Source organism: Trachypithecus francoisi, unplaced genomic scaffold, assembly GCF_009764315.1.
Source record: "Trachypithecus francoisi isolate TF-2019V2 unplaced genomic scaffold, Tfra_2.0 Lachesis_group15, whole genome shotgun sequence".
NCBI lineage: Eukaryota > Metazoa > Chordata > Mammalia > Primates > Cercopithecidae > Trachypithecus > Trachypithecus francoisi.
Window position 1 is genome coordinate 64252132 of NW_022681460.1, and position 20773 is coordinate 64272904.

The 20773-nt window shown below is 42.9% G+C and overlaps 1 protein-coding gene across 4 annotated transcripts in view; it reads right to left on the reverse strand.

The window, feature by feature from the left end:
* Positions 1-20773, reverse strand: part of MTHFD1L (methylenetetrahydrofolate dehydrogenase (NADP+ dependent) 1 like) — a 236600-nt gene that overhangs the window by 86715 nt on the left and 129112 nt on the right. For all 4 annotated transcript variants that reach the window (XM_033235065.1, XM_033235064.1, XM_033235067.1 and 1 more), the window contains exons 21-24: positions 6225-6364; positions 2091-2132; positions 931-1031; positions 194-371 (exon numbers count right to left, since the gene is read on the reverse strand). In XM_033235065.1, the coding sequence (XP_033090956.1) occupies positions 194-371; positions 931-1031; positions 2091-2132; positions 6225-6364 (461 nt within the window). The remainder of the gene's footprint in view (positions 1-193; positions 372-930; positions 1032-2090; positions 2133-6224; positions 6365-20773) is intronic.

Genomic DNA, 20773 nt, shown 5'->3' on the forward strand with positions numbered 1-20773 from the left:
TCGCACTCCTGACCTCAAGTGATCTGCCCGCCCTAGCCTCCCAAAGTGCTGGGATTACAGGCGTGAGCCACTGCACCCAGCCTACACTCTTCTATCTTTAGTTTGCTTATCTGCAGGGTTGTGGTGACAACTGAATGGGACAATCCATGCTAAGGTGTAAGAAATGTGAGCCATTGTTTTTACTAGATCTTACCTGAACATCATACAGGAACTGGAATCGGCTTCTTTTACTCGCAGCCTCTCTCACAGCCCGAGCCAAGTCCACCGACCCCTTTCCACCAACCGACCAGTGATAGCAGGGGACTGCATCAAAGGCACCAGCCCGCTTTGCAAGCTCACACACCAAGTCAACCTCAGCGCGGGTGTCGGTCCTAGTGAAGAAAATGTTTGTGGTTTTGCATCTGTATCCATTTAGCGATGTTTTGAAAGAAAGACTAACCATTTATACAGAACTTCACTCCCTAACACTGAATACATTTTAAACATCAAAAGTGGTCACATCGTGTTTAAATAAATCAGACTTAAAGAAAAGCATGGAAAAAAGAATCCTCTCCAAAGTGACTCAAATATTTCAAGTTGTTAAGGGCGTTATCAAGAAAATTCCATAACATATCCCTTTGATCACTCACAGTTTGTTTCAGACAAAAATGCTGGGTAGAATTACAAAAAAAAAAAAAAAAAAGCCAAGGAGATAGTAACTCACTATATATAAATTTCACTTCCTTAATAACATTGTGAGAACACATTTGCTAAAATGAAACCAAACCAAATAAACAAACAGAAAGAACTGGGTATTTCTGTATACTTTTAGATGAAGCAAATACTAAATTCTAAAAAATGTTAGAAAGACCAAATACCCCAAGACACAAATATCGTTCACAGGGTGGCCTAGTGATAATGCCCACATTTAAAGGAGGAGGCCGGACTTACTTGAAGACATTCAGAGCCACCACAACGGGAACCCCAAAGAGCTGAGCGATCTGAATTTGCTTTTGGAGGTTACAGCAGCCATCTGCCACCAGCTGGATGTTCTGTAAAAAAGAAAAAAGCAAAACCCAGACTCCTGTGTATTGCCTCCCACCAAACCTGCCAAGCTAAACTGGCAGCACCTCTCTGGCAGGATTTGTGACATCTTTTTTCATTTTTTCCTCCAAGAAAGATGGCTGCAAGAATAAGGAGGTTCGTCTGCAAAAAAATTTCTAAAATGATTCTGGGTCCAATGGCATATGTGTGGGTCTGAAGCCTGGCAGCTCATACTGCTGCGGACAGGCTGCAGGGTCTAGGCAATGTGCCTATGCTCTGCAGGTTGGGGTCTGACAGGCACAAGGCCCCAGGTGGGTGAGGAGCTCTGGCCAGGTTTTCCTGGCTCAGATCCCTGGCGCCACCTGTAGGAGCTACGAGGTACTGCTGCCAGTAAATCAAAGTCTATTTACAGGAAAGTGTAAGCCACTCCTGTAAGTCATAAAGCCAACTGTATATAGACCTTCCATGACAAAAGAATACAGAAGTGTAAACTTCATATTTGTTTCTGACCTGGAGACCTTGAGTTCCTGCTCTGATGGCTGTCCTGGGGGTAGACAATAGTAGAAAAAGCCTATATCCATCTTTTCTTGATATTTAAGAGTTAATTGAATGCATTTTATCCTTTCACCCCACCCATTTCCTCTTGGATTCTTAGAACAGCACTTTTCTTTTATTTTTTTTTGAGACAGAGTCTTGCTCTGTCATCCAGGCTGGAGTACAGTGGTGTGATCGCAGCTCACTGCAACCTCCGCCTCCCAGGTTCAAGCAATTTTCATGCTAGGACTACAGGCGTGAGCTACCATGCCTGGCTAATTTTTGTATTTTTAGTAGAAATGAGGTTTTGCCATGTTGGCCATGGGTTTTGCCTGGCTGGTCTTGAACTCCTGGCCTCATGTGATCCGGCCGCCTTGGCCTCCCCAAATGCTGAAATTACAGGTGTGAGTCGCTGCGCCAGCCAGAACAGCACTTTTCTAAGGGATCACTGAAGGATGGCTCATTCACTGAAAGCCAACGAGTCACCGGATTTGAGAGATTCTTCACATAAGTGTCTAAACAGCTCCTCTTACCTCCTCTGTATATTCTTTCTTAAGAGGAACACCAGCGGTTACCTGAAATAAGGAGAGAAAACATGAAGAATAATCCTATAAAAATGCTTACACAACTGATCTGAAAGAAAGACCAACACAATCACATTCAGTTTTTAGAAAGGTACCCCTACATTTTGTACTTTTAAAACAGTAGCTGGCAGCACTAGCTGAACCTAAACTCTTGTGGGAAGCTTTTCGAAAACACTGATCCCTGGGCTCCACCCAGACCAATGAAAGCAGAAGTTCTGGGATGGAAAGCTGGCATCAGTAATGTTTAAAATCTCCCTGGATGATTCTAATTTGAGCCAATGGAACAGTATGAAACTTCTCAAACACTGGTTCAAATTAGAACATAAAACTAATGATATGTTTAATACCTGATTTACACAGAGTACATCACCACTTGAAATCATTTTATGGTAACTGCCACAAAGCTGTGTTGTCCAGGCTGGAGGGCAGTGCACGATCACAGCTCACTGCAGCCTCAAACTCCAGGGCTCAAGTGATCCTCCTGCCTCAGCCTCCCCAGTAGCTAGGAATATAGGTGTATACCACCACACCCAGATAATTTTTTATTATTTTGTAGAGACAAGGTCTCGCTATGTTCCCCAGGCTGGTCTCAAACTCTTGGGCTCAAACAGTCCTCCCACCTCGGCCTCCCACAGTGCTGGCATTACAGGTGTGATCCACTGTGCCCGGCCTCGTGGTTAATCTTATGTGTCAACTTTGCTGGGCCAGAGGGTACCCATTATTTGTTCAAACATTATTTTGGGTGTTTCTGTGATGGTGTCTATGATGAAATTAACATGGAAATCAGCAACCTTTGAGTAAGCAGGTTGCCCTACATAATGTGGCTTGGTCTCAGCTGATCAGTCAAAGGCCTTTTTGAGTATAACAAAAAGACCGGCCTCCCCTGAGTGCGGGAGAATTCTCCAGCAGACTGCTGCCTTCACACCGCACTAGCACCACTGGCTCTCCCGGGTCTTCAGCTTGCCGGCCCACAGTGCAGAGTTTGGACTTGCCAGCTTCTGTAATCATGTGACCCAATTCCTTAGAATAAATATCTTTCTCTCTCTATACACACATCCTATTGATTCTATGTGTGAAGAACCCTGATTCATACAATGGTTAGTTTAAAGAACTAATTGTGGAAGAATCTGTGGATCCCAAAGCATAGCCGAATATTAGCTGTTGGATTGCACAGGGAATGGCTGAGCACTTTGGGGGACAGCATGTGAGTTTAAAATGACCGAGGCTAAAATGGGCAAATTCAAGGGCCATAAGGTTTTCCACTGTACAAATTATGGAAAAAAAACAAGCTGAATAAACATAAGAGGCAGCCATGGTTATTTGTGTAATGATCAAAAGGAAGTTGATCCCAGCACAGTATCTGTAGCAAAAAAGAAAAAGAGAAAAAGAAAACAGAAGTAGAAATGAATAATCATGGCTCAAAAATACAGAGCTATTCAATAAGAAGGAAAGATACCGAGACGAGCACTATGGAATAGAGGATTAAGAGGATGAAAGTTCATTTATCTTGCCATTATTGAAAACACTCCCTGCATACAGACTATGCCAGACACTTGGAACATACCAATTAATAAGACATGGTCCCTAAACTCAAGGAATTGAGAATTACATAGGGAGACACAGAGCAAGGCATTCATGAAACAACATGAGGCAGAAGGTACTACCGGAGCCCAGGAGAGGGATGCTTAGCTTCACCTGCCTTTTGTTTGTTTGTTTGTTTGTTGTTGTTGTTGTTGAGACAGAGTTTCGTTCTTGTCACACAGGCTGGAGTGCAATGGTGCGATCTGAGATCACTGCAGCATCCACCTCCCGAGTTCAAGTGATTCTTTCGCCTTAGCCTCCTGAGTAGTGGGGATGATAGCTGCCCGCCACCACTGGTCTCGAACTCCTCAGGTGATCCACCTGCCTCAGCCTCCCAAAGTGCTGGAATTATAGGCGTGAGCCACCGCGTCTGGCTGGTTCCCGCCTTTTCTTATCCTCCAACCATAGCTGTGCCTACTAACCCTATTCCTTGTTACCACGATCCCTGGCTGAGAACCATGACATTAAGCAGGAGTGGAAGAGACACAAAGGATTAATGTGGCACAAAAGTGCAACCACTGAAAAACAGAGCATATATGTTAAATGAATGAAATAGGATTGTAAAGCATGTAGAGAATTTTTACAGCACAGAGACCAGAGTCTGGAAAACTATGGGACTGGCGTCGGGAGACCCGGACTGTAGATCTGATCAGTCCCTGAAATAGATGTGAGATATCACACAAGCCACTGGGTCTCTCTGTGCCTCAGAGATTTTCTCTTTATGAAGACTGAATGAGATCAGACAATCTCTAAGCCCTTTCCATAATTTTCAGGGTGGCAGGGCAGGGAGGGAGAATTCCAAATGCATCCTACATGGGCAGAAGTAGTTTTTGAAAACAGAAGTTGTTATGCAGACTCAATGTCTAAAATCCAGGAAGGACTGTAGCAACAAGGAGTGTTTTGAGTAAAGTCAGAATTCTTTATGATTTACTACTTTTAATCTGTATTATATCATTCTTGCATTTGAAATGATGATGAGCCCGGCACGGTGGCTCACGCCTATAATCCCGGCACTTTGGGAGGCCGAGGCGGGCAGATCACGAGGTCAGGAGATCGAGACCATCCTGGCTAACACGGTGAAACCCCGTCTCTACTGAAAATACAAAACATTAGCCGGGCGTGGTGGTGCGCACCTGTAGTCCCAGCTACTCAGAGGCTGAGGCAGGAGAAGGGTGTAAAAACCTGAGAGGCGGAGCTTGCAGTGAGCTGAGATCGCGCCACTATACTCCAGCCTGGGCGACAGAACGAGACTCTGTCTCAAAAAAAAAAAAAAAAAAGAAATGATGATGAAGCTTTAGGCAAAAATGAAATGAAGTGCTTAAGTGTCGGGTACTAGAAGTGGATTTGGATTTAGAACATTTCTGCCCTTCATTAACATCCAGCTCTGCATGGTGGACATAGTAGATTTAGATCTGAAGTGCTCGGCACTCTGCGGGCCTGCTGACATTGTCCACATTCCCTAAGCCTATCAAACCTCAGCTTCCTTATCTGTAAAATGGTATAAAAATAATGTCCACTTCTCCCAGGACAAAGAATTGCTTTACAGCGTTTCATGATGGCAAACCCGCTTCTTGTTTTGACTATGTAATAATCACTGAATATATGACTTTTGTCACATACACAGTACAGTATGCCAATTAAGAAATCAGACTTGGCAGTTCGTCTTATATGTGAATATTATAATGACAGAGAAATTTTATTTTATTTTATTTCAAAATGATTAATCAGTATAAAATGTCTTATTCTACACTTTGAAATTCCTAAAAATGAAACGAACAACAAACAAACAAACAAACAAAAAAACAAACCCCCCAAATCTATGCACAGGTTTTCTGCAGAAAGGAATATATTTCCTTTATAATGTCTGCAATTGCTATACATGTTAGGATAGGTAAATATCAAAAGTCTTTAAAGAAGTTAAAATTGAATTTGTGTTTTCCAAGCAAAGCTCTCTTAGAAACAATCCTGTATTATAACAGAGTTGTGAGAAGAAATCATAATAAACAGAAAGAGAAGGAAAATAGTTTTAGATGAAATCTGATGAGTTGCAGCATCAGTGAACCGAAAAACTATCTGTACAAACAATGAAAAATCTCAGTCATCAAAGAACTCACTCTAATCCTCATGTTCTTCGTTCAGGGACAAGAGCCTCTAGCCTCCCATTACCATATGGTTATACAATCTTGGCCTGAGTATCAGATGTGAAGCTTAAGGTTAAAAAGTGGTTGCACTATGCTCCTTTTCAAAATGTTGTTTAGGAAAGAACTGTGGGTGTTACTGTTTACTCGAACTTACTAAACTCAAAGTGCCCTATGGTGGCGCTGGAAAAAAAAAAAGAGTTTTAGATGTCCACAAAGGAGGTCTACAGGAAAAAAGAAAGTTCTAGAAAAAATACTCTAGAAAACTATAGTCATTAAACAGGCAGGAATTTTTCAAATGCTCAATTCTGTTTTAACATAATGAAATTTCTTTGGTATTAGGAAGGCGATGTGGGGCACTTACACTTGGCCCACCTCCATGCATCTTCAGAGCTCGCACCGTTGCCACCAACACAACCACGTTGGGCACCAAGCCGGAAGCTCGGCACTTGATGTTGAAGAATTTCTCCATTCCAATGTCAGCACCAAAGCCAGCTTCGGTCACTGTGGAGAAGCAAGTGGAATATGTGCTATTATCTTCTAAAAACAAAAGTAGGTTTTGGCAAACACCACTATGATTCAAGCTCAAAGGATAGCTTACATTCCTTTTGTTTACCAACACAAAGGTGAACGGATTTCCCCACTGTCATAGAAAGGTTCTTCATTCTCTGCCCTAAAGAGACTGCACCCTTCTCCGCTTCACGCCACCAGGCCTGAGGGATTCCTTGTGATGACAAGGCCAAGACTTTTCTTCCAATATCAAAGCTCACAGCTAAGCCTTTTTTTTTTTTTTTTTTTTGAGACGGAGTCTTGCCCTGTCACCCAGGCTGGAGTACAGTACAGTGCTGCAACCTCTGCCTCCAGGGTTCAAGCGATTCTGCTTCAGCTTCCCAAGTAGCTGGGATTACAGGAGCCCACCACCATGCCCGGCTAATTTTTTTTGTATTGTTAGTAGAGATGAGTTTTCACCATGTTGGCCAGGCTTGTCTCAAACTCCTGACCTCAGGTGATCCGCCCACCTCGGCCTCCCAAAGTGCTGGGACCGCGTCCAGTCCTTTCTTACTCTTTATATTAAGAATAATTTATTTTAGTGCCACCCAGTCATTTCTGTTAACTGACAATTTTCAAGTTAGTTGAAGAGCATAAGGATACTGATGATCAATCTGGATACGAGACAGCAGCTTTATTAGAGAAACACCAGAAAACACTCATTTCTAGTCTCCACCCCTCAGTTGCTAGAAAAGGTCACAGCTGCCTTTCGAGAAAGCGAGACACTGGGTCAGCAGCATCTTCTTCATACACAGAGAGCTCTAGGGCCTTGCTACTCAATGCATGGTTCACGATCAACAGCGTCAGCGGTTCCTGAGAGCCTCTAAGACATGTGGGATCTTGGGCTCCGCATAAAGTTTACAGAGTCAGAATCACATTGTTACAAGATCCCCAGGGGAGACGAATGTCCATGAAAATCTGGGAAGCAAACCACTCTAGGAAGGGAATACTACTGATTTAAGAAAAAGTAAATGTTTATGAAATACATACTTACACGCTCATAGTACGACCAGTACACAGATAGGAATTGGTGGGAGAAAAATTGACTAAGATATCAGAAACATTTAACATGGTCAGTTTCCTTGCTGTACTACAAACTTTCAAAATTTACAATTATAAGTGGCATCTTATAATTTTGTAAAGTCGCTGTAGCAAGATTTACAAAATTGTTCCCCCTGTTACGGAACATTTGGGTTGTTTCCAATATAAACAATGCTGTACTGAAAATATCTGTGCCTATGTGCTTTAATCTCTTTCAAATTATGTTCTTGGAATAAATTCCCAAGGGTAAAGTAATAGGGTCAGAGGATATAAAAATTTTTTATGACCATTGATATGCTTTTGACAAATTCAAAAAATTACATTAAAAATGTTCAATTTGGGTAAATATAGCTACAAGCCATTTATCCTTTATTATGTGTTACTTGAACAAACTATGTGGCAGAACAATTTCGAGAAATAAAAGACATTCCTTTTTATATAGTATTTGAGACAAATCTTGTGATTTTATTAGTAGTGGTCAAAATCAGAGAAAACCACTTACAGTAACAATCCTTAGGCATTTGCTAACTTTAGCATGTTGGTGGCATCATGGACCCCAAAAGAGGGATAATCCAGGTGACTTTTGTCAGAAGTCATCACTGAGTGGGCTCCTGGAGGCGGAAGGCTGGACAATAAGGCCCCAGTACTGGATTATGTGGGACTGTCCTGCAGGTTAGCACGTAGACAGGGCCTTGGATCCCTCCCAGTTGTGCAACCTTGGCAAGTTCTTTGTTGGAAGGATTAAGTGAGATGGCACAGGTACATTACTGAGTCACTGGGGTTTTTCTTGGTGCATACTGAGAACTCACAAAAATAGTTCACATCATTGTAACCAAAAGGATAATTCTCCCACTTGCTAATAACCATATTGAATTCCTAAGCATTTGTGGGAATTCCTGTTACATCGAGGCATTTTTCTCACAGGTAGACGCTCAGTCTTAGGGTCACTACCCTGAAGCCCTGCAGGGAAGCGGGAGAGAGATTTGTTATTCAGTTAGAGAGAGCTGGAGGACAGCACAGAGTTTTGCCTGGGAGGTTCAGAGAAACGGGGTGATGGAGTCAGGCTCTGAGGATCAAGTAGGATTTTTCCAAGCAGAGAAATGCAGAGTTGGGTATGGCAGGCAGAGGGCAAGAGGAGGAAGGAGAGGGAGGAAAGAAGAGTCACAGGTAAAGGACAGAGCCAGGGAAGGAATGGTCAAGATGACGGGAAATTATCCGTCATGACTGTAGAAGTCATTATTTCACCAGCAAGACTGGTTCACTGGCCTGATCAGTACTGGGGAGTGGGACTGAAGTAACCCAAATGTTATGCATTTTTTTCAATGCCATAATATTTTGAAAAACTGTTTAATGTCACCCTATAGTTGGAGGTAGATTGTTGCGTACATTTTACATAATGGGGGCTGATCAAGTGATCTCTAAGTTCTTTCCAACTGGATGCATACTTATGTGTTAATCTACCCTGTTAGACTGCAAGCTCCATGATGACACGGACCATGTGTTTGAGACATTAATATGGCAAGACACATAGAAGGCCCTGAAGGAAAGTCATCATCTATCTCCAAACCAAATAAAAAGAGAGTAGCAGAAAAGCACATCTAAAAACACTTGGACACAAATACATTAATGAAAAGTTTCATTTGTAACCACTGAATGCCCTTGAAAAATTGCAAGCTCAAATTCCCTTCAAAAACCTAGCTCCTCCCCACTTCAGTGCGCCTGTGTAGTCACCACGTTCTCCTGTCTTCACTGGTTCCTGCTTCCCTAAAGTGCCTTCATATGAAAGTCAAGGCCGCCCTCATGTAAAGTTCCTTCCCCTACCTTCATCTGCCTCCACACTCCCTGCCTCAGACTTCATGCCTCTGAAACATCAAGCTTCCAGCACCGCCCACAAATGCTATGTTACTTGTCGTCACCTCCAGACCTCTTCTCCCATGTGGAACATTCTTCTCTCCCCTCTCTGCCTCTTTAACCCGCTGTCTAAGACTCAGCTTGGATGTGCCATTTCCTGGAAGCTTGTCCTGAAGCTTTCAGGCAAAGTTGAGTACTCCTCCCGCCCGTCCCATCCTCCGGATCCTGTGGTGTGCTCCCTCACAGGGCCCTCATCTGTCACCATATGCAGCATCCTAAGTACACTGATGTGCCGTCTCCCACGTGGAGGGTGGGACCATGCCTTATTCATCTTGTAGCTCCACTTCCTTAACACAGCACCTGGCACAAGCAAGTCAATGAAAAAACAGGATAGGACTTCGGAGCCAGTAATGATGTCAAGGCCACACTCCAATGGAAAAAGACACATAAAATAGAATTACATAGAAGTACAAATATGTTCTTAGTCCTCCCTATACTTCCCTTTTTTTCTTACAATACTAAAATGGTTTTACTAAAAGGCACAAATGTCATATCTGACAAAGATGTGACCATCTAAAACATCTACACAGGCTAGCTAAGCTTAATTTCATATTTTTATTTATTTATTCACTTATTTTTGAAACGGAGTTTCACTCTTGTCGCCCAGGCTGGAGTGCAATGGCACGATAACAGCTCACTGCAACCTCTGCCTCCTGGGTTCAAGTGATTCTCCCACCTCAGCCTCCCAAGTAGCTGGGATCACAGGCACCTGCCATCATGCCTGGCTAATTTTTGTAGAGACGGGGTTTCACTATGTTTTATTTTTAAAAAGAGACAAATTGGAAACAAAAAAGTAGTAATAAAGAGAACTCCAGCTAGGGGACGAAAACAACATGCAGAAGTAAAGGTTCGAGGACTCTGGCTTCCAAATGCAAAGGAAATAGACAAAGAATGGGAAGAAAATAGAAGAAAGTGCCAAATTCTTCCACTTTGAAAACTGTCCTGAAATGCTGCATGTAATCACTTTTATGTTGTTTGTATTCAAATATCAGGCTGCCAAGGAAACAGAACATGGATAAGGTATGCTGATGTGTAATCAGTAACTGTGAAAGTAAAAAGTACTTTCATAAGGTGCCACCAATCACTACGAACTTGGACACGGTGGAGTGCTGTGTTTCTGTGCCTTAGGGGGCCTTGACATGAAGACCCACCTTGTGAGAAGGGGACAAACCACTCTTGGTGGAAGGTTCCATTTCCTAGGTACTTCTTGGGAACTGCCAACATATATAACCTATAGGTTAAGTTTTCTTAGTGACTGAAATAAACAATTTATTCCCTTATCATATTTGCAGTTCTTAACGAAGCTTAAAAGAGATACAGGCCAAATAATTATTTAATGTTAAATTCAATATAGACTTGCTCTTAAGTCGTGAAGCAAGCACACATAGTAGGATTTAGCTTTGCTGAAAGGCACATCATGTAGACTTCTGAAAGCTGCATATTTAATAAGGCTTGCAATAAAATGTTTGCACAAGCCGTAAGAATTATTTGTCTTGGCAATCTCTTTCCCTTTTGTTACAGCTATTCAACTTACAATATGAATGAAAACAGGAAATGCTGACTAATACTCTTATTGTGCAAACACAGGAGTTACTAGATAGTGATTCTATAGCATGGCTTGATTCAAACTTAAACCCATAATCAGCTGAGAAAGGAAGGGTCAGTGGGTATGAGTTGGGAAGGGACTGACAATTTGGATAAACACTGGAGCAACCTGCACAGGAAACAGAGCTCCGGGTTCAGATGGAGAGTCAAAACCAGTTCTGGAAAGCCAGGCAGCTGCCTTTCCATGATCATCCAAGGGTGCACCCAGAGTCGTATTGTAAGAACGAAGCAGAAACAATGACAATGGCAGAAACGAAAACACCAGAACAACAGAACATTCCTGGCAGGCAAATGTGGTATCCATGAAATTCTTCAGGGAGGGAGAGACGATTTCTACATCTTAAGTTATTCTGTATGTCCCCAGCTTACTGCACACATTAAAGAAAGCTGCAGCGATAATTAGGACTTGGATTTTTTTGTTCCTTTTTGAGATGGAGTCTCATTCTGTTGCCCAGGCTGGAGTGCAGTGGTGCGATCTTGGCTCACTGCAACCTCCGCCTCCCACGTTCAAGTGATTCTTCTGCCTCAGCCTCCCAAGTAACTGGGATTACAGGAGCATGCCACCACGGCCCACTAATTTTTGTATTTTTAGTAGAGACAGGGTTTCACCATGTTGGCCAGGTGGTCTTGAACTCCTGACTTCAAATGATCTGCCTGCCTCAGCCTCCCAAAGTGCTGGGATTACAGGCGTGAGTCCTGGCCAGGACTCAGATTTTAAAGTAATCACTAATCTATTTTTTTTTTTTTTTAAAAAAAAGCATTAACATCCTCACTTCACTAGAAGGCCTTTTAAAATATGGGCTCATAAAACCCTACAGCTACGTGGGAACTGTATGTACAATGTACTCCAACTGTCTTCTGTGCACCAGGCCAGTTCCTTTCAGGAGATAATGACACAAAGCCCAGTGTGGGGTCCCTGGTCCCTCTGATGCCCAGCCCAGAGTTCTGTCTGCTACATACGGTGTTCCGCTCAAAAACATGATTAAACACACACATCACATAATTCAAGAACAACCTTTCTTTCTTCTCATTCAATAATTACTGAACCCCTACGATTGTGCCTAGTGTTTACACACAATCATCTGTGTGCCAGTGTCTTAATTTAGTGGAGAAACAGCCGCAGGCTCATTTTTAACATGACAAAGATGTGAAAGATTAATTCATCACCCAACGAAGAAGAATGCCTTTCTGACCTTTCCCCTCCCTCTTTTTTTTTTTTTTTAATGATAGGGAGTTTCGCTCTTTTTGCCTAGGCTGGAGTGCAATGGTGCGATCCTGGCTCACTGCAACCTCTGCCCTCCAGGTTCAAGTGATTCTCTTGCCTTAGCTTCCCGAGTAGCTGGGACTACAGGCGCCCGCCACTATGCCCGGCTAATTTTTGTATTTTTAGTAGAGTCGGGGTTTCACTATGTTGGTCGGGCTAGTGTCGAACTTCTGACCTCAGGTGATCCGCCCGCCTTGGCCTCCCAAAGTGTTAGGATTATAGGCGTGAGCCACAGCGCCCAGCCGACTTTTTCGTTTTTAATGTGTTTTTTTTTTTTTTGAATTGTTTGGTACTTTCAAAATTGTGTTTATTTACCTGTATCCAGGTAAATTTGAATTCAGTTCTGTGCCACATTGATTTTTGGATGTTCTCATGCTTTAGTGCATTCACAGAACCCATTTCTGCAGAATCACAAATCCTAAGTACAGTTCAGCCCTTCTCCACTGGAGGCGATTCTGCCTATTCCACTCCCCACCTGGACACTTAGCAAGGTCTGGAGGCATTTTTGATTGTTGTAAATGGCATCTAGGACAGCTGGGATCCCCCCACCACCTCCCAACAAGGAATAATCCACCCAGAGTCTCTATAGCACTGAGGCGCAGACAGCTTGCTGTGGCTGACGCAGGACAAAGGAGCTTGGCGCTTTCTAGATGTCTCCTCTGAGAATATTACAAATGCACTACATGCTAGGCAGAAAGATTGTGCAAGATCATTATGCTAATCGTTGTAACCCTATGCACTATAAGATCCTGGAATATGAATTATCGCAGTAAAAATTCCATCCAGTGTGGTTGGGATATGCTGAATCAACAGTGTGGTCACTACAACCCAGCACTCTCTGGAGAAGAAAAACAGTGATGAGGTGACAGCTGAACTAGCTTCACAGGGAAGAAGGGAAGGTCAATAGAAATGCTCTCAACATGGGGCTGCACGGGTGATGGCAGCTGTCCGCCTTCCCACTCAGTGTGCACATGATGGGGAAACACTATTCTAAAAGACCAAGGCACGGGGAGAGGGCCTGAAGTTAACATTTGTGAAACGTTTTCTGTGTAGCCAGGCAATGTACTAGGTGTCCTGTCTCATTTCACCTTCAACATCTGTGAGGTATCTTTCTCCTCCGTTTGCAGTTTCTGATACTAAGGACTGGAAAATTTTATAATTTTCCCCAAGGTCACACAGCTATTAAGCGATAGAGCTTGGACTAAAACCAAGGCCTGTCTGCTAGCAATAGCAACCTCTGCCAAAATCCCTACTCCATACCCCTCATCAAACCATCAACTGATCATGTAGCATTTCCCTTGCTGAGCTGCTCAGTCAGTTTTGCTTTCAATGAAAATCTTAACACTTGGTACTTCAATAATACTGCAGCATTTAACAAGTGGCTCTAAATTATTTTCCTGAACTGAGAGGTGTGTCCAGGCTTTTGTTCTAACTGCAATAAGGCCCTGCTGTGATTACCAAAGTATGCAATCTAGAATGTTCTTTATGATCCTCCTTCCTTTCCACCCACCCTCCCTTCCTTTACTTAAGTCAGAGAGCTTGTTGTCTGTTTTAGCGCAATTCATTTAGAGATTATAAATCACCTCCTCTGCTAGTTCTTGGTCCATGTGTCAACAGTGATGAGTTCTGGGGCAGCAGCAGGGAATATTTCTGGTTGACAAAGAAACACTTCAGAGAGAGGACGCTCCAGGGACCACTTCCATCTGGACTTGGTACCCAACCCCAGGCAGGAACAGGCCACACAGATAGAGAACACTGGCACTGCAATCTGGCCTCCTGAGGTCCAGATATTTTACCCCCTCCCAGCCGAGTGATCAGACCCCCAGACTTGCCTTCCTAACGTCCTCCAGCCAGGCACCAGCTCTCCCTTCGCTGGATGGGAAATGAGTGACTCCAATGCTCTAGCCTGGGTTTTCTTTTCAAATAGTACTTTCTGATGTCAGCATATGTGCACGGAGGGAAAAGAAAAGGCAAGAACTGCTTTAGATCTGAAATTCTCATTTCTGCTTTTACACTGGGGAAAACTCTCCTTGGACTTTGAAAAAGAATTAAACTGAAGTGCTGAGATAATTTTTCCTTCAAGTTTTCTTCATTTCTACTTGAAATACCTGGATGTTGCCACCAGAATTGCAAATTAAACTTCTGCCTTGCTATGGCACTAGGAGGTCCTTTATTCCATAGGTACTCAGAAGATAAAGAAATTAAAACTGTCAGATTTCATAGCTACTTTACAATGGTAACAACTTTTCTCTCCACGTGTGCAACAAACATATATCAAATATACAACATATTGAGTTCGCCATTATGTCTGGACATGAACTTGAATTTATGGACTGCCAGAGATCTCACAGAAGAACTAGTCCTTGCAACTAGCTCAGCTCAAAATAGGTTGAGATACGAAACATGAGCGCACGGGGCATATCTGGCTAACTTAATCATCAAAAGAATTTCTTGTAAATAGGAAGAAAAATAAAACTGTAGCTTTCATTCAAGTAAAGGCTATACTTTGCTTCCTCATAACAAATCAAAAACAAAAATAGAAGCTTTGTGGAGCTTCTACAAGCAAGGTGTAGGCTGGACAATACCTCATTCTGAAGAGCTGTGGGTGTTAATTGCCAGACAGTGCTAAAAGAAATAGAAAGTAGAATCTTCAGGTTGCCCTTTTCTGCCCTATATAAACATGTGTGTTCCCAACGGCAGGCTGTCTGCAGATAAACTCCAAAAAAGTCACAGAAACACATGAATTCCAAACTTGAATTAAAGGGGAGACAGTGAGGACTGTAATAACTTTTTCAGCGAGTACCAGCAGACACCACCAGGATAAATCATTCAATTAACTATAAGAGAAGTTCGGCACTATTACTGCAGCTTCAAAATAGAACTTTGTTTAGAATATATTAATTTTGAGGATCCAACTCATCTTAAGTCTATGAAATTTCACTAAATGCTAAATCCTTTCTGCTCTTTAGGATTTGTCTATTTAACATACAACCCTGTTTAGTTTTATTAAATATCTTAGAGTCAAATTTACAGGAAGTATATAGAACTAACTAGACACGTATCAGGAGACCTAAAGGAAAAAGAAACCGGTACAAACTTCAATTTTTTTTTTTTTTTTTGAGACGGAGTCTCTCTGTTGCCAGGCTGGAGCGCAGTGGCACGATCTTGGCTCACTGCAACCTCCACCTCCCTAGTTCAAGCGATTCTACTGCCTCAGCCACCCGAATAGCTGGGACTACAGGTGTGCACCACCATGCCCAGCTAATTTTTGTATTTTTAGTAGAGACGGGGTTTCACCATGTTGGCCAGGATGGTCTCAATCTCTTGACCTTGTGATCTACCTGCATCGGCCCCCCAAAGTTCTGGGATTACCAGCATGAGCCACTACACCCAACCCAAACCTCAATATTAATATTAGCACGTGCCCTTCTTCCTTTCCACCTCTTTGATGATGGCCAAGTTCATACACATTAGGGGAAGATTGGAGGTGGTGCACAGAGCATGAGGAAGTTACTGGAGATGTATTTGGGAAAAGCAACGACCAAGTAAGCAGTGTAAAGAGGAGACAGGTACACATGAACATATTTTTGGTTGCAGTAAAAACTTTGAAAGTACCAAAACCACTTTGATATGCTTTTGTGTCAGAACTCAGAATTTCCTTCCTCCAGAGCGTTAGTTACAGACACTGGTTTACATTATTTGGAACCATCATGAGTCACCATGTTTTGTAAGATGATTTTGACCAAAGTGAAATTTAATTTCTGAAAAGAAATGTTTCGATATTATAAATTATACACTTTTAAAATTATAATATATGATTATACATGTAATAAATTATATAGGGTTATTTTTAGGTCCTTTATAAAAATTCAACAGAATTAAATTCATAACTCCATTATCCAAATAGTTCCCATGTTCTTGTAGGGAACAAGAACAGTTTGTACAGTGTCATGACTATGACCAGAACTTTAAGCCTTCTGCTCTTGGCCAACAGTGGTGTTCCCCAATCCTGGCTAGAGGCCGGGGATTTTGGATGATTGCATGGGGGAAGAGCTCTATTCTTGCAACTCCTGAGAACTGGACACCAGGAAGTTAACTAAAATCAAATGAATTCTGACAGGCTTGGCCACTAACATGATTTAGCCCCAAATAATGGAAAGATGACACAGAACACTTTTTACTGAGCAGTTACGAAAACAAACCCAAAAGGGAAAGAAGTACAGAATTATGCAAAATGGTTGCAAAATGCAAAATGGAAAACGCAGTTATGCAAAATGGTTGGCAGCAGACTGAAGTGATTTTTGGCTTTTAAATTTTTTCAGATTTTGTAATATTTGCATATACATAATGAGATATCTTGGGTTGGGACCCCAGTCTAAACATGAAATTCATTTATATTTCATATACCCCTTATAGATATAGCCTATACTATATATATATATATATATATATATACATATATATTTTTTAAGACAGGGTCTCCCTCTGTCTGCCCAGGCTGGAGTGAGTGGCGTGATCTTGGCTCAATGTAACCTCTGCCACCCAGTTCAAGTGATTCTCCCACCTCAGCCTCCCAAGTAGCTGGGACTACAGGTGTGTGCCACCATGCCCAGCTAATTTTGTTTTGCTTTTTATTTTTATTTTTTGTATTTTTAGAGGAGACAGGGTTTCACCATGTTGCCTAGGCTGGTCTCGAACTCCTGAGCTCAAGTGATCCACCTGCCCTGGCTTCCCAAAATGCTGGGATAACAGGTGTGAGCCACTGTGCCTGGCCCTGAACATTAGTTTTAGTAATTTTGTGCATATATGAAAGATTTAACCTCATGTTGACTGCAACCCATCACATGAGATCGGGCGTGGAATTTTCCACTTATGGCATCATGCTGTCACTTAAAAAACTTTGGATTTCTGAGCACTTTTTTGGATTTTGGATTTTTGGATTAGGGATGCTTTTACCTGTGTAAACAATAAAAGGTAAAAACATTTTGCTTTAAAACTTCCTAGGAAAGAACAGTTTCAAAAACCAGGCAGTAACTTTTGTTTTTGGTACCATTAGTGTAACTTGGCAAGAGAAACTATGATTATTGAATCCACAAACAAAGTAAATATGCCAGCATTCGTGGCAGGACAACCGAGATTACAGAATAAATTAAGACAGACAGAAGGAAAATATCTTAAACTTTACAATTATAAGATCGTGCAATGTAGTAACTCAATACAAGCATGCCAATCATGGACTTTTGAACCAAGATAGAGTCCTAGTAGTTGTCATTATGTAAATTTACAGTTTCAACCAACATTAAAAAAAGGAAATAAAATAGGATAGAAAATATTAGACTACATCATATATAGTAAGTAGTATTGTTTCACAAGATTTTGATTCAGTTTTTGCACACATACGATGCCATATAAAATGCAATTGCTGCTTTGGATTTCAGTTAAACGTTCAAGAGTCGGCCGGGCGCGGTGGCTCAAGCCTGTAATCCCAGCACTTTGGGAGGCCGAGTCGGGTGGACCACGAGGTCAGGAGATCGAGACCATCCTGGCTAACACGGTGAAACCCCGTCTCTACTAAAAAATACAAAAAACTAGCCGGGCGAGGTGGTGGGCGCCTGTAGTCCCAGCTGCTCGGGAGGCTGAGGCAGGAGAATGGCGTGAACCCGGGAGGCGGAGCTTGCAGTGAGCCGAGATCCGGCCACAGCACTCCAGCCTGGGCGACAGAGCGAGACTCCGTCTCAAAAAAAAAAAAACATTCAAGAGTCACAGGCACAGAGTCTACTTCTGGCGATTTCTTATTTAAGAAAGGAAGAGACGGATCTGCCAGCTTTGTGGTCATGCCTAGACCTACCAGTTTCTCACAAGCAGATCGATTTAATGATTACTCAGGCCTGGCCTGAAAAATCTGCTCAGTTTTGGTACAAACAGCAGAGGCAGCTCCCATGAAACAATGTTGCTGGTGTTATTAGTCAATGTATGTATTTTTTTTTTGCTTTGTTTTGTTTTTTTGAGATAGGCTAGAGTGCAATGGTATAATCATAGCTCACTTCAGCCTTGATCTCCAGGGCTCAAGTGATCCTCCCACTCCAGCAGCTGGGACCACAGGAGCACACCACCACACCCAGCGAATGTTTGTATTTTTTTGTAGACATGGGGTTTTGCCATGTTGCCCAGGCTGGTCTTGAACTCCTGGGCTCGAGGCACCCGCCTGCCTTGGCCTCCCAAAGTGCTGAGACTACAGGTGTGAGACACTGTGCCCAGCCTCATTGTATTTACATTTAGGATCACAAAGCACAATCATAGCCCAAAGATGAAGAAAAACATCTTTACTGTTACTTGTACTGATCCTGTGACCCATTGTCACGGACTTGGAGCCGGAGAGCAAAAATGTAGCATGAAAACAAACGAAGTAAAAAGAATCTTCAGTCAAGCTCTGTTCAGTTTGAACGTTACTTTGTAGAATATTGGTAAGTTGTTTTTTAGAGAGACCTACACCCTTGTCCAGGGCACAGCACAGTACCAGCAGTGCACTCATCAGTTCAGGCACTCAGCCTGTGGCCCTCACTGCCCTAGAGGAAACACAGGTCTTGGTCCTCAGTATGGATAAAGGAAATGAGCCCTCGGGACTGCCCAGGACATAATGCTGAGAAGCTGGGACAGCGCCCAGGAGAACACGTCAGATCAGTGACAGCGGTAAGAGTCAGGTAATTAAGTGATGGGTTAAGGGCCCATTTGGACCCATCTCAGCCCCTGAGGTAGTGAGTCTCGGATTTGGTCATTGTTCTACCCTCTCAGTGGCCCCTGGGAGCAGAGGTGGCTCTTTTCCCAGCTTTCTCCACCGCACCTAGAAAGCAGGCGAATTCAAGGCAGAGATCCGTTATCTCAGGATCTTCCAGAGATAAACGGAGGGCCTCTGTCATCAGAGGAACCTGCTGCTGCACGCCTACTTTCAGGGGTCTGCAGGCAAACCTCTGTCTTGGAATGTGACAGCCCAGTTCCTCAGCTTAGGTCTCCAACCCAGCCAGAGAAATGTTTTGCCTTGTGAGGAGGTCATCTTGAGGCTGAGGGTAACTTGGCCCAGCTGGCTGCTCAGGCCTGGGGCTGTAGGCTCAGCAGGAACCAGGACTGAACTGCAGAGTTTGACAAGAGTCCACAAATGTAACATATGGGGAGAACAAGGGAGTGGATTTGTGTAGAAGACATAGATCAAGGAGGAAATTAACACTGAAGGCCAAACAGGGGGGTTTTCTGCTGCTCCTGACATTAAGAATGTTGACAAGCACCAGGCGTGATGGCTCACACCTGTAATACCAGCACTTTGGGAGGTCAAGGCGGCAAGATAACTTGAGGCCAGGAGACCAGCCTGAGCAAGATAGTGAGACCTCACCTCTGCAAAAATAAAACAAAATAAAATAAAATAAAAAAGAAAGATGACCTGGGTGAGCAGACAGTTGATCAAGTCAAGGTTTCCAAACTCAACCCATAACACCTGCTATTTCCTACCCCAATGGTGTAGTAGTCCATTTTGGGGCACGGAGACAAGAACAGTCCACACTATCTTCCTTTTCCTGGGTCCTTCTGGTGTGCCCAAGAAGGCACCCTGCTGCCTGTTCAGTGGTAGTGGATGGTAAAAGCATTAACAGAAGCAATGAGGACATCCTGAGGAGGCTGGCAGTTCATATTTACGTTTGATAAAACCTCAAACTACAGATAATAGCCTTGAAAAGGAGGGATATTTTTTGTTTTGGCTTATTTCCAAAATAAATTCTGTTTATCAAATTAATATATTATTAGAAATATGTTGGCTGGGCACCGTGGCTCATGTCTGTAATCCCAGCACTTTGGGAGGCCAAGGCGGGTGAATCACAAGGTCAGGAGTTCAAGACCAGCCTGGCCAACATGGTGAAACGCCGTCTACTAAAAATACAAAAAATTAGCCTGACATGGTGGCAGGTGATCCCAGCTACTCGGGAGGCTGAGGCAGGAGAATCACTTGAACCCAGGAGGTGGAGGCTGCCATGAGCTGAGATTACACCATTGCACTCCAGCCTGGGCAACAAGAGCAAAACTCTGTCTCAAAAAAAAGAAATATGTTATTAGTGATATGTTATTGGAAAATTTAATGTAAGGAAGAAAACAAAAAATCATAAATCATTTTCACTTTAATCTATGTCTCAGGTTATCTTCTTACTGTTGACAGAGGAATAATGTCCTTGAGATGTCCCAGTAAGCATATTTTTTTTTTCTATTTTGAGACAGAGTTTCGCTCTTTTTGCCCAGGCTGGAGTGCAATGGCGTGATCTCGGCTCACCACAACCTCTGCCTCCCAGGTTCAAGTGATTCTCCTGCCTCACCCTCCCTAGTAGCTGGGATTACAGGCATGTGCCACTACACTTGGCTAATTTTGTATTTTTAGTAGAGACAGGGTTCCTCCATGTTGGTTAGGCTGGTCTCAAACTCCCGACCTCAGGAGATCCGCCTGCCTCGGCCTCCCAAAGTGCTGGGATTACAGGCATGAGCCACCGCGCCCGGACCGGGCATATTTT